General features: G+C 37.0%; 1 protein-coding gene across 1 annotated transcript in view; it reads right to left on the bottom strand.

Annotated features, from left to right (window-relative positions):
- ZBBX (zinc finger B-box domain containing) overlaps positions 1-14,787 on the bottom strand; it is a gene marked incomplete at its 3' end in the record, with an annotated part of 44,407 nt that overhangs the window by 12,143 nt on the left and 17,477 nt on the right. The window contains exons 8-12 of the mRNA XM_083364933.1: positions 7,692-7,871; positions 6,759-6,939; positions 5,259-5,379; positions 3,401-3,500; positions 350-429 (exon numbers count right to left, since the gene is read on the bottom strand). Of these exons, the coding sequence (XP_083221059.1) occupies positions 350-429; positions 3,401-3,500; positions 5,259-5,379; positions 6,759-6,939; positions 7,692-7,871 (662 nt within the window). The remainder of the gene's footprint in view (positions 1-349; positions 430-3,400; positions 3,501-5,258; positions 5,380-6,758; positions 6,940-7,691; positions 7,872-14,787) is intronic.

Genomic DNA, 14,787 nt, shown 5'->3' with positions numbered 1-14,787 from the left:
CTGTTTCCAAGATGCTTACAGACTGATTGCTTTATGAGCTACCCTACGATCTTCCAAGGTATCGTTGCTAGGTTGATCGGTCTGTGGTTCCCTAGATCCTCCTTCCTTCCTTTTTCAAAAACTGAGACATTTGCCTTTCTCCAGTAATCCAGTAGCTCATCTAGTCTTCAGGATTTCTCAAAGACTTTTGGCCACATCTTCAGCAGTTTCTTCAATATCATAGAATGCAACCCATCTTGTTCTGGAGACTCATTCAAGATCTGTTGGTATTCTCGAAATATTTATCAAGTTTAAGGTGCAATCTGGCTCTTTCACAATGCACAACTCATAATTAGGTTGAAATAATTACCCATAATATATCAGCTCATCAGACCCAGCTTCCATTACTATAAAACTAGTGGACTCTTCTTCTGTCTCCTCTTTACAAGCCTTATAAAAAAATAAATACATGGGTTTTATATTTTATATTACATTTTATCTTTACAACATAATGGACTTTGTATTTGTAGGAAAATTGTGATAGGTAAATTATTAGATTGCACGAAGCACAGATTCTATTCACTAAAGTTAAAAAAATATAGTTTGAGGTTTACTTATCAAACATTAGCGAACATTTAAAACAGCTGGCAAAAATGAGGAAAAAAGCAAACAAAAGTAAAGCAAAAAACCCCACCAACAATATATAAAGGATGAAGAGTGTGGAGAATTTAATAAAATGTTCTATATTATTTACCTTTATATACCAAAAAGCACAAAACTTTTCAGATAACCCTTTAGAGTGTGGACTAAACTGGAAAATAGAATACCAGGTGATTCTGTCTTCTATTATCCACCATGGAGGTAACAATTTGGTGTAAAATTTGATGATGTATCCAAATGATGTCTTAGTTATGCTGCACATTTTTATCCTTAAATCAATCCTCAAAGTTCCAGCTAGAACAGCACCCCAGTGGTCATATGATTGTGATCTTGTTGCTGGTCAACGGGTCTGAATTTCCAACAATCTCAGCTTTCCACAGTCACATGATTGCAATTTGCAACCTTCCCTGATGGCTTCCCACAAGCAAAGTCAACAGGGAAGCTGACAGAAAGTCAAAAGTTGTGGTCACATGAGGTTGTTGCTTAATGACACACACTGATTCACCTAATGATGTGAGAACTGCTGGAATGGCCATCGCTAAGTAGCATGGTGATGCAATGAGCTTTACAATCACACTACTTAGCAATGGAAATTTGGGTCATAATTGCTATCACTAAGCAAGGACTACCTGTAGTACAATTAACTTTATTAAACTGTTGATTCTGTGTTTTGCTTAAGTTTAAATAATGCTAGATTGATTTTGTTCTGCCTAAATAATCTTTTTCCTTCACTAACAAAAAAAAATAGTTTGAAAGATTGAGGGCAAAAGGAGAGGGGGACAGCAAAGGATGAGGTGGTTAGATAGTGTCATGGATGCAATGAACTTGAATTTGGAAAAACTCCAGGAGACCATGGAGACAGGATGGCCTGGCATGCCATGGTCCTTGGGGTCATGAAAAGCCAGACACAACTGAACAACAAGAAAACCAAAACTTACTATACATGTCCCATTCAATATTGCTCTGGCCATAGCACACAGATGTGACTTAGTTAAATAGGTTGTCAAATAATTAACATAAAGCTACACATATGAAGATAAAACATTATATACTTTTGTAATATATAAGTGACCCAATTAAAAGAGAACTAACTAGGCATTATATTACTTACATCATCAAGGATCTTGATTTTAAAAGAAGGCTCAGAACTTGTAGGAACAATCTCAAGCTCTTCTTGTTCCAAAACATCTGCCCAATACTTTTTCATTTCTATTGCTGGAAATAAAAAAAATGTCATCAACCAGTTTTTAAGATTGGTAATAAATATTTCTGCATGACTAGAATAACAATACATGCTTGTTGAAAGAATATGGTTTTCTTGCCTTATATTCTAGGAATGAATGTTTTAGACATTTAGCATAGTACTTAAAATTAGAAGATGTATCTTTATTGAAAATGATAGTTTGCACTATATGAATCCCATGGACATATGAATAATAAAAGAATATGGAAAACCACATAAGTAAAATGACAATTCTTCTATGATTTTTTCTATGTTTAGAATATATTCTGCTGATTTTAATGAAAGTAATCTTATTAGCAATTTTAAATATATATACAATTATGTAAAAATTATTTAGCTGAATAAGAACTTTAATCATTCCTGCTTATTTCTAAAGAAGGCAGATCCATTTATAATGAAAATTGACATGAGTCACAAGGAAGTGGGTTGGACATATTCATCACCTTATCTGTAAAAATAACAAAGGTGGGATATAAATAATAGAACTAAAGAAATTATATGGATTAAATGTGCATCTTGCTATGAAAACACACTAACTAGGAGACAAACCAATATTCCAGTGCATGGAGCTTTTGAGTTCTGGTACAGAAAAAAGGAAGGACATAATTTTAATAAATAAAACATTTTCTAGGTCAAATGCCAACTGTTAATAGTAAATTAATAACGGGGGGGGGGGTTCTTTGTCAAAAGAGTAGGAATCATACTAAATTGTGCCAGTGTCTAAAGAACAATATTTTGCTAGACATCCAAAATTCTGTCTCTCTGCTTTCTAAAGATACTTTACCTTCTGGTGAGATGGATTCCCAAGAGTCTAGCAGGTTTTTGATTATGCTAAAGGAGGAGAAAGGTATTTTCCCACATTTTCTGTCCTTATCTAAGCATATATGTAACTTGACTAGATTCCTAGTTCTCCATTCAGCACAGGGCAGTAAAGTGCAGTAAAGTATTACAGCTTTCTCTTAATTGAAAGGAGTTGGGATGAAAAAATATATCAGCTATATTTTCTGCTGATTCCTTCTTTATCTAGGCTCCCAAATGAAGAAAGATTCTGCCTTTGTCTCTACACTTGCTAAGGGGCAAAGAAAAACAAAGACCCTGTATAATAAGCCAAACCAATACCTAGGAATCCTAACTATAGTTTTCCCTATAATTGTACCATGTGGGTTTCACTCAGATCAGATTTTTAAATAATGAGAATGGGTTCAATGATTATAGTTTCCTTTTTCTCAAAAATCTTTCTGTTTTCTACACTACTGCAAATCTTTGTTTTGGGTTTAGTGCAGCAATATCTGGTTGTATTTAAACATTCCCCTGGCACATGTTGGTGTTAACTAATATCTCATTTCACTTCCCCCAAAGCTAATTTACTAACTGAATTCTTGTAGTGGTTTTGTCTTAGACATACTATGATGTATGAAAAGCCAACTAACCTATATCACGAGCATTTGTTATGTCTTCCTCCTCCTCCTCCTCCTCCTCCTCCTCCTCCTCCTCCTTCTCCTCTTCTGCCTCTTGTACTTCCACTTCTCTGCTGCAAGTATCAGGAATGTCACTTGATAATGATTCGAGTTTTAATTCATCCATTATAACATCATATGACAATTGATCAACTGGAGTTCTAGAAACAAACATAAGGAAGAAAGTGCTTTAAAAATTTTAAAATAATCTTAATAGGATTATACACTGCAAGAAAAATCAAGTGCATAATCTGTTGGTGGACTCAATAATACCTGCTGGAATACTGGTAGATGTTGTGGCCAGGAAACTATAACTAATTTCAGCAGCTGATCAAGGTGCATGTGGAGTTGCCCATGAATATGACTTTGAAGTCGCAGGTTGCACAAAATGCAGTTGCTTACTTGCTGACCAGTCTCAGCAGAATCACACCTAATCTGAAAGCATTCTACCAGTTGCCAAGAAGTTTCCAAGCCCAATTCAAGATGCTAGTTTGTTGCTTATAAAAGCCTATTGTCTTCTCCAGGTAGAATCTGCCCACCTGATATGATACAGTCAGGAGAGGATGCTATGATACTCATTTTAGTGAAATCGAAGGTATAGAGAAGTGGAAATGGCATTCACAGCAGTAGTTCCTTTACTTTGGAACAACTTTTCTTGTGGAGCTAGTTAAGTCTCCTGCTTTTATCCTTTAGGAAGGAGATCCAATGCAATTCTAGGATGCATCAACACAGGGATAGCATCAAGAACACAAGAAATGATAGTATCACTCTATACTGCACAAGTAAGGCCACGCCTGGCCTACTGCATCATGATACCAAAAAAGATTATGAAGCCTTAAAAAGAGTGCAGAGAAGAATAGAGATAATAAGGGATCTGGAGGCTAAATGGTACAATGAATGGTTAAGGGAACAAGGTATATTTAGCCTAACAAAGAGAAGGCTTAGGGTGACATGATAGCCGTCTTCAAATACCTGAAGGGCTTTAACAGAGAAAAGGGGTTGATTTGTTGTCCAAGCACCTGAGGACAGGACAGGAAGCAATGGGTGAAAACTAGTTTGAGAATCATCCAACCTGGAATTAAGGAGAAACTTCCTGACAGTGAGAACAATTAGTCAATGGAACATCTTGCCTCCCAGAGTTGAGGGAGCTCCATCGCTAGTGATTTTCAAGAAAAGACTGGATATTCATTTGTCAGGAGAGAATAAGGTCTTCTGCTTTGGCCAGGGGTTTGGACTAGAAGACCTTCAAGGTCCTTTCCAGTCCTATGATTCTCTTCCATTAATTTTTTTGGGGAAAGTGAAGACAGCAGCATTTTTTTAAAGGTTGGGTATTTTTAATATACTGTCGTAAGCCCCTAGAATGTTTTGAGAAGGATACAAATATCTGTATTAAAAACTGTAATAATAAATAAATTGTAGTAAACATTTGGTTCAAACCATCTACAACTGAGCTATACTGAAGAATGGTCCACTGTTTTTCAACAATAACAATAATAATAATAATAATAATAATAATAATAATAATAATAATAATAATAATAATAATAATAATAATAATAATAATGTTGGAAGGGACCTTGGAGGTCATCTAATCCATCTTCTCTGTACTCTCATCAGCATTTGCTCACAAGCAACTCAATAATTCAAGTTCAACAGCAAACAATAACAGTTTACAATGCTAACATTCATTCCAATTATTTTCTTTTATTGATGAAGAATCTGAAACCTATTGCAATTGCTTGCTGGTATATAACTGGTAACAAAAAAACCACCTTGGGTATTTATTACTGTACTTCATTCCTAATCAGCATTTAGAATAAGCTATCCTTCTGCAAAGCAATGTTTTCTAATATTATTATATAGTTTCATTCATTTTAAAATGCAGTTTCCCTCACATATTGCAGCAATCCAGTCAATACCTTCTATGCTTCTTAATTAATAATCTTTCCATATAGTTCAAGCTATCTTCTTTGAATTCAATTTCAATAGACTTTTTCATAATTGGAGGGCTCGTCTGCACCTGACATGTACCTGAATTTTCTATAACAATAAGAGAAAATTGTTAGCTATTATTTTAGCACATGAAGGTACAAATTTTGCCTGATTGTAATTTTATAAAAAAAAGTATTAAAAGTTTTAAAGAGAAGATAAAAACTAGCAAAAACTAATGTAAAGAAAGAAAAAAAGACAAAAAGACAAAGACACAAGATCCTGGGAAAAAGGATAAAAAGAAATAGAAGAGGCCTCCAATTTCTCTGAAGCAAATATGAGTACAAGGTTATTTCTTACTCTATGTTGACAAAAACAAAAGCTCATTTCTTCTATTATCTAGGTTTTTTTTCTAATCATCAAATTAGATGATTTCCTAGTACACGCAAAAAAGTATGTAAGGGGTTTCCAATCATCCATAAATAAAGTTAGTGTCTTTTCTCTAATCATCTCTGCAAGTTCTATCATCTTCACTAACCATTCCTCCATTGTTAGTGTCATCCTCAACTTACAACATTTCATTTAATGACTGAAGTTACAGAAAAAGTTGATTTATGACCACTTTTCACACTTACAACCATTGCAGCATCCCCATGGTCATGTGATCAAAATTCAGTTGCTTGGCAACTGGTTCATATTTACGACAGTTGCCGTATCCCAAGGTCATGTGATCACTTTTTGTAACCTGACAAGCAAAGTCAATGCAGAAGCCAAATTCACTTAACAGCCGTATTCCTAACTGAACAACTGCAGTGATTCAGTGAACATCTAACTCACTTAGCAACAAATGACTTTTTCCCTAGCTTTTCTGTCCATGAGATCCAAAAGAAAAGGCTCTGGTTTCAATTATACTTTAGTCTTTAAAAGTCTTCTGAATTAGTATATGCAGTTCTATCCATTTTTTCTGGTTTTATTACACACCTTCTAAACATGATAGAATGTTCATTCATGTTTATCTGATTGTTAATATTCACTGTAGAATGCTAACAGAATCTGTGGAATATTTTTTTTAAAAAAATCCTTAAACATAATCCAGAATACAGTATTAATATTCACTAGAATAACATGCAATTCATAAAATCAATACTGCCACAATCATAAGCTCTTTGCACTGAAATTCCATTAAGTCGTGATAAATAAGCTCCCCCTTACCCCGGGAACAAAATCAGCACAGAAGTACAGATTAAAACAAACATGGTGAAAGAGTATAATGTCTGATTAAATATGTGAATGGTAATTTTGCATTGCAAACAAAAAGAGACAGAGACAGAAAGACAAGCATACCACTTGAAGAACATGGGGCAACTTGTTACTGTTTTGATGTCCAGGAAAAGAAGCAACCATCTCCTACTTTTAGAGTGAAAATAAAGTTAAACTTTTATGCTGGTTTTTCAAATTTTTTGCATTAAAAAAACAAACATATCCAGTACCTGACTCAACCTGGCAGGAACGTTCTTCTTTACTTTTCTGGGAACAATTTCCACTTCTCCACTGATTTAGAGCTTCTTGAAAAGACTTTGCAGATTCTTTTTCATCAAAGGTACCATGCAGAAAAAATCCACCATTTTGAATCTCAGCCCAGTCCTCGGTAGAAGGTACTATAGAATGTTTCTGAATTAAAAGAATTAACCTGAGTTAAATGAAGTTGTTGTTTTTGAGTACATCACCCAGATATAAAATAGGTTGTGGGCAGCTTTTAAAAGTATGCTTTTGCAGAGCACACTGGCACAAATAAAATTCCCAGCTGCTTCAAGGAGTTTTCCAAATTATCTCTAACTACATACATAAACACAGCTGCTTTTCCAGGAAAACTATTGTTTTTGAATGCACAGATAACCAGAGATATCTTTCAAAGGGCAAACCTACTGTGTTCAAAGAGGGATGGGTCACTAAAGCCAATGTATTTCATTAATGCTTGGCATAGCTATAATATTGTGCCATTACTCTCATCCTTAACAACATACATACAAATAATATGTAAGGTACTACAGGTAGTCCTTATTACTAGAATTTTTGTTGCTAAGCCAGGCCGTTGTTAAGTGAGTCATGCTCCATTTTATGATTTTGTTATAATGCAATACAAATATATTTTTTTAATTTTTTTTAAAAATGCATTATTAGCCTCAGGATAGTCGTGAAGTATGGATTAAAATTAATAAAATATTAGGTATTAACTCAAATACCTAATATTATTCAACTGTCCAACAACAAATAGAAAAGCAAATTATTTTCTTTCAAGAATTTTCCCCGAGCTGCTTTGATTAGACTACATCCTAAGCAAGTGAATTTTGGTTATGATTATGTTATAGAAGTGTCTCTGTTTTTAAGATCCCAACCTTCTGGTTGAAAACATCATACACTACCTCAGTATTATTTGTTGGTGTTTTTGGTGAAAATGGAGGAACAGCAACTATATCCTCTACTCTAGTGGTCACATTTTTCCCCTGTCCATTATTTATGAAGTTATTATTCTCTGTTGGATTGACAGTTTTCAGGAACTGCTGTGCAGCTTCCAGTTTTCCAACTGAGATACGTGCTTTTCCCTAAGGAAAAAAAGTCATATATGAAACTCAAAACAAATACAAAAAAACTTTGCATCCCTATATAATCAACAGATGACTGTAGACATCCTATTCTGATGACATCAGGCAAAGAAGCAAACAGTTTAGAGATTAATATTTGGCAGTTCTCATTTAATTTTCCTGCATTCATTCCTTTCTCTCTCTGGCTCCTTTCTAGATAACCAGCTTTGTTATTCAGTTATTTTCCAGGATTTCAGCCATTTCCAAAAAATTCCATTCTTTCCTTTCTTAACACATTAAGATGGCTGTCTATGCTCATTGACACAATTAACTAGGGTATATGTAAGATTGTTAGCTCTCGCCTCACATTCAGGAGGCAGTATTTCTGTCTCTGGGCTCAGACAGAAAATATCTGCTGTGAACTCTGCGTAGGTGTCAGGAATGGCATCCGGCCAGTAAATGTTCAGCTCCATTTAGCCTCCCCGATTCCACCATGAAGCTAAGTGGTGTGGTGGCCTAGAGGTGGAGCTCTTGCCTTACATTGAGGAGGTTGTGAGTTCAATCCTAGGTAGTGGCAGATATTTTTCTGTCTTGGAGCAAAGAGAAAATATCTTCTATGAACTCCATGTGGGCATCAGGAAGAGCATCCAGCCCATAAATGCTCAGCTCCATTCAGTCACTGACTCCACCCCAGTGCAAGAGATTATAGGGTTGTTAAAAGAAAAAAAATAATAAGATATCGGTTAGCCTAGGCTGCCTAAATTCACAACAGTATAGCAAATTCTTAATTAAGATTAAGCAAAGAAAAACACAAATCTATCAATAAAAAGCAGGTAATTTAAATATTAAGAATTAAAAGGTACTACTCATTTTAATATTACACAGATTATTCTATATAATAGAAATAGATAGTATAATTAAAATTGTTGTACAAAACAAATAAAGATTCAAGTTAGTGTTTATCCCAAAATACATCATTATAAATAAACATTCCTGTATTAAAGAACTACATATGTTATGTATCAGCTCTGGCAATCTGTGGTTTTGGGCTTTTTATTCCAAGAAAATAATACAATTTGCTCTGCTTAATCAAGAAGTAACTAATTGAATTTAATATGCAAGGGAAAGTGAGAGCATAAATGGCCTTTACTCTATAAAACCAAAGGTCAGAAACATGAATACACAGAAAGCAGCCAGCAACACAAGCACGATTATCTTAAAGCATTAAACATTTTAGGGGGAAAATCTAATTATAAAAATTGCTAATGTTTTACTGTAAAATTGGAGAATATTTAAGGCACTGCTAGTGACACTACATTTTTACAAACAAGATTTTACAGCATACCCCTTGCAAATTACATATCTGAACCATTAGAATTTTTTCTTCCATGTTTTGAACAAGTTCTTCAAACAATTACTCCAACAGAATCAAGAGACTAAATAACACAATATATAAATTCACTAAGATATCTGTAAGGGTTAATGAAGATATTTTAATATTATAAACAACAGTCTAATTGCATTGCTTTTTACATTCAACATTAGACTTTCTCAACTCTGTGGTGTTTGGAGTCTGTCTCTCTCTGTATATTTATTCTCATTTTTTGCTAGATACAAGGAGGCCCCTGTTGTGTAGCGGGTTCTTTGGCACAGGAATGAAGACGAGGCAAGTGAATTCAGGAAAGCTCATGGTTTATTGCTTGCAAGATCTGAACTGATAATTGGGCTGTAACTAGCCGCAATATATAGTCTAGCCCCTAGGTGGCAGCCAATAGGTTTGAAGCAACCATTGCCGCCTAGGGACAGCCAGTAGCAGCACTGGAGACTTGTAGTCTGGGTTGCTGGAGAGCCATTAGCTGCTCCAGCAACCCACATAGTATTTCCATTGAGCCCAATACATAACACCCCTCCCCTCTTAGATCAGACAATATTGTAACACAATTTAGTCTTAATACAGTTACCAAGATTCATTATCAAAACAATCCTGAATAATAGTAATAGAAAATAAACCCATATAGGTTACAAGGTTAACTTATAGCATCTGAATGAATAGGCTTCATTGACAGCACACTAGACAGTTAACATCATAGCAACTGAATGAATAGGTGAATAGGTGACACTTGGGTGTCCTCCTGGATTCACAGCTCAATCTGGAAGATCACATAGGAGCTGTGACCTGGGGGGCTTTTGCCCAGGTTCGCCTGGTGCGCCAGTTGCGACCCTATCTGGACCGGGATGCCCTGCGTACAGTCACTCATGCGCTCGTGTCCTCTCGTATAGACTACTGCAATGCTCTGTACATGGGGCTGCCCTTGAGGACCACTCGGAGGCTTCAACTGGTGCAGAATGCAGCTGCACAAGTTGTGATGGGGGTCTCCTGATACTCCCATGTAACACCTCTACTCCGCGAGCTGCATTGGCTTCCAGTTGCCCTCCGGGTGAGATTCAAGGTGCTGGTGATTACCTATAAAGCCCTAAATGGCATGGGTCCGGATTACTTACGGGAGCACCTGCTGCCGGCGTCAACTTCCCTTCGTCCTGTGCGCTCCCACAGAGAGGGCCTCCTCAGGGTGCCACCAGTCAGAGAGTGCCGGCTGGCGGCCCCCAGGGGGAGAGCATTCTCTGTGGGCGCACCAGCCCTTTGGAATCAATTACCGGTTGAGCTCCGGATGGCTCCTGACCTTCGCTCTTTCCACCGTGATCTGAAAACTTACCTATTTGAACAAGCCGGCCTGGTCTAATGGGTTTGAGTAGAATGCTATAGGAACCTGTGTTGCATTCTTTTCTAAGTGACTTAAAACTGCCCCCACTCCATAGGGAGATGCATCACATGCAAGACATACTGGCTTAGACTCTTTGTAATGAGTTACAGTGGACTTTTCTGACAATAGTGCTTTTAAGTCCTGGAAACTTTTTTCATGTAAATTAGTCCATTTCCATGGAGCTTTCTTATCTAAAAGCCTGTGCAAAGGCTCTGCTAATGCTGCCTTATGAGGTAGAAAGGTGTGATAGAAGTTAAGGAGACCCAAGAATGCTTGTAGCTCACCTTTGGATTTGGGCCTAGGAGCTATTTTAATGGCCTTCACTTTAGATTCAGCAGGGTGAATGCCGTTAGCATCAATTCTGAATCCCAAGAATTCTGTTGAAGGAACCCCAATACTACACTTGCTCTTTTTTAATTTGAGGCCTGCTTCATGAAGCCTCTGTAAAACAGCTCTGAGCCTGCTGGCTAACACTTCTGGGGATCCAGCAATAAGAACATCATCAAAATAAGGGCAGACACCCTGAATGCCCTTAAGTGTGCGTTCCATTATTCCCTGGAAAATGCCTGGGGCAACACTGACTCTGTTCTGTTCCCCCCTCTGGAGTATAAACAAACAGACAAGCAGGCACGACTAGCAAGAGTTAATTCTACAGGCTGTAGTTAATTGCCTTCAGATAAGGCCTTGGCAGCAAAATAGGCTCGTCCTCAAGAGTCCGCTGGAATGAGATAACGACCAAACAAACAGTTCAGAAGCAGATGTACAGAAGCGTTGCCAAAAATTCAGACCAGGGTTTCAAACAAGAAGCAGAGTTCCGAAGATGTGACCAGAAGTTGTTTAAACTATTGTTCGTCACAAAGTTCTGAGAGCAGCCACACCCCCTTTTGTACCTAGTGGGGTGTGGCTCAATGACTCAGCTAATCCCTGGCCCTCCTACTCTTCCTACGCTGCTGTAAACGCTTGGCCCTGCGTCTTTCTTGGGGGTCTAGCCATGAGTCATCTTCACTAGACTGTATCTGCTGAAGCTGCTCGAGTAGCGTTACGGCCTTGAGGCCTTCTTCCGCGATTTGGTTTGCCCAGAGATAGTTTTCTACCTGGAACAAATACGATGGCCATTCTTCTTGATGCTTCACATCAAATTCTCGAAGTCTTCCGACCTTCGGCATTCTGTTTCTTGCTGGTTCCTGTGATTTCTTCCAATCCTGCTTCCCAGGCTCAGGGAATGAGTCTGTTGAGCTCGAGGTCGCTAGCGTAACTTGCTAGATGACCTTGGGGGGGGGGAATGCCTTTTCCCTCTGGCATGCTCTGCCTTCCCCTCTAAGTCTTCAGCTCTTTTTCAGGGAAGCAGGATCCCACCTTCGTGGCCAGTGTTGTCTAGCAGGTTCTTTGGCGCAGGAATGAAGACGAGGCAAGTGAGTTCAGGAAAGCTCATGGTTTATTGCTTGCAAGATCTGAACTGAGAATTGGGCTGTAACTAGCCGCAATATATAGTCTAGCCCCTAGGTGCAGCCAATAGGTTTGAAGCAACCATTGCCACCTAGAGAGCCAATAGCAGCACTGGAGACTTGCAGTCTGGGTTGCTGGAGAGCCGTTAGCTGCTCCAGCAACCCATGTGGTATTACCATTGAGCCCAATACATAACAGCCCCGTTAACTGCTCTTTTGAGTATGGTTTTGGCAATAAAGAGCAGGTGACTGAATGTCAGTCTGAAGTCATGAAAGTGTGGCTCCTGGATAAACTTGTTCCAAGTCACTGTTATTACAATAAAAAGAAAAATATCAGGAACATCACTTTTCATCAAAGAATGGCCAACTTTATTGTGAAGTCTGTCAAAGAGAAAGGATCAGTTACAAAACGTATTTCATTTGGGAACAAAGCATTTTTAAAGCTGCCAGTTGGCAGATAGCAAAAGAAAGAAGTCTGTGGAAAAAAAAGGATTTGAGTTCGGGCAAAATGAAAATAAATAAATTATTATAACAAAAACAATAATTCTGGTTCCAAAAATATTATTTATTCTGACATATACCGGTACTTTTTTTTCGTTACAAAAAACACAGCTAGTCTAAGATATAACATTAAGCCATAATGTCTCTTGCTTTTAGTCAGTGCCTTTTATAAATCTAATATGGCTTTGTATAATGGGTAAAGCAAGCTAGTAAGTCCTTTTCATGTGTTTTTTTTTAAATTGCTTTAGCAATATATATGAATGAAGCCACATTAATTGCTTGCTCTGAGCTCACAATTATAGCCTTACCTTTTTCATCTTTTTCTTGTTTATCTATAAATGTTAATTCTTTCTTAGAAGAAACTAACCCCCAATTCATACTGTTCTAGCTTCCAAAATGTCTTCATTAGAAATTCAATCTATTTAAATTTTATTGAATTTTGTAGTATTGGCCCTATTATAACTCCAAAATAACCCTCCATATCTGACCAGTTATAGGCAAATTAAGACAAGCCCAGTTTATTTTATTATTTCAAATGTCTTCTTTAATAATTCAATTTTACAAAATACTATAAGATGAGAAAGTCAACCATGAGTTATATGAAGAGGTACCCTTTTTTCCATTTGTCCAGAAACTATCACCAGCCATTTTGATTAATTTATCATGTCATCAACTGTGTCAAGTCTCAGTGACCACATGTGTAGATTTTTTTCTATAATGATCTGTCCCTAATCTTTCAGATCTTCCAATAGTGCAACCACTGAGTCCATCAACCTTGCTGCTGGCTGTCCTCATCTTCTCTTCCTTATTTCTGGGAGACTCTTTTTACATTCTTCCCAAACAATTTCTTTTTAGTTGATCCCACAGTTCTTGTTCAGGACTTCAAAGCAATTTCTGATGTTCTCCTTGAAAATGATGGGTATATGCTCAAGATAATACTGTGGAGGCTGGTTGGATATCTTCTTCTTTAGTTTAACTCAGAACTTGCATATGAAAAGTTCATGATCTGTTCCAGCTGGCACTTGGCCATGTCTTTGATGCTATAATTGAGATCTTTCATCTTTTTTAAGTAATAATATACTCAACTTGATTTCTATATATTCCATCTGACAACAGCACGTATAGGGCAACCATTTGGTTCTTTGAAGACAGTGTTAGCTATGAAGAAACCATTGGAATGGGACAATTGAAAAGTTGATCTCCTGCTTCATTTTGGTTTCCTAAGCTATCCAACTACATTTTCCTCTTTAATGTTTCCAACTTCAGCATTTCAATCTTGAATCACAAATAGAACTTCTTGCTTGCTTTCCAATTGAAGATAATCATAAAATTCATCAACCTTCTCTTCTTCTACACTGGTAGAGGCAGCATAAACTTGAAGGATTGTCATATTAAAAAGTTGTCTGTGAAGTCTAATATTACTGAGTTATTGGTTGCATTGTATCCAAGAACTGTTGTAGCTATATCGAGTCTAGCTATAAAAGCAATATTATTCCTTGTTTTTCATGTCCTGAGTTAATAAGCCAAGTGATCTTCTGACTAAAAGTGTTCAGTCCCAGTCCCTCTCAATTTGATGATGCCTAAGATGTCAATTTGTAGCCAGTTCATTTCATCTTTCATTGGGCTAAGCTTTCCTTTGTTTATTCTTCTTACATTCCATGTCCCTGCTGCAATTTTATCTTTGAAACTTAGAATTTTTCTTTTCCTGTATGGCTTCATCAGCAAATAGACATTCCAAAAGCTTTAATCTAGCCACATCCTAAACACCATTATCGTCAGCAATTCCTCAGAAGCATGCTGAGTACTAAACAACCTGAAGGCATCATTATTGTCAATCCTTTCATATTTTCTATTTATGTGATTTTCTTTGTAAAAATATAGGAATGGTTTGTTATTGCCTTCTCCCATGAAGCATAAGTTTTATTTATTTATTTATTTTAATCCAATTTATATCCCACCCTTCTCCGAAGACTCAGGGCGGCTTACAATTTAAAGCACAAATCAATGTGCTTAGCAATAGCCTTCATTCTATGTATATGCCTGCTTATTAGGGCTTTCAGCCCCATCTCAAGCGGCATTATTACAAAGTCAGCTTATTGCCCCCAACAATCTGGGTCCTCATTTTACCTACCTCGGAAGGATGGAAGGCTGAGTCAACCTTGAGCCTGGTGGGATGCGAACCTGCACTAATTGCAGGCAGCTGGTGTTACTTAAGGAGGCATTAGCCCA

The sequence above is a fragment of the Vipera ursinii genome (assembly GCF_947247035.1).
Source record: "Vipera ursinii genome assembly, chromosome: 5".
In the NCBI taxonomy this organism is placed as follows: Eukaryota; Metazoa; Chordata; class Lepidosauria; order Squamata; family Viperidae; genus Vipera; species Vipera ursinii.
Note: the sequence above shows the minus strand (reverse complement) of the source record. Positions and strands in the feature narration are given on the sequence as shown.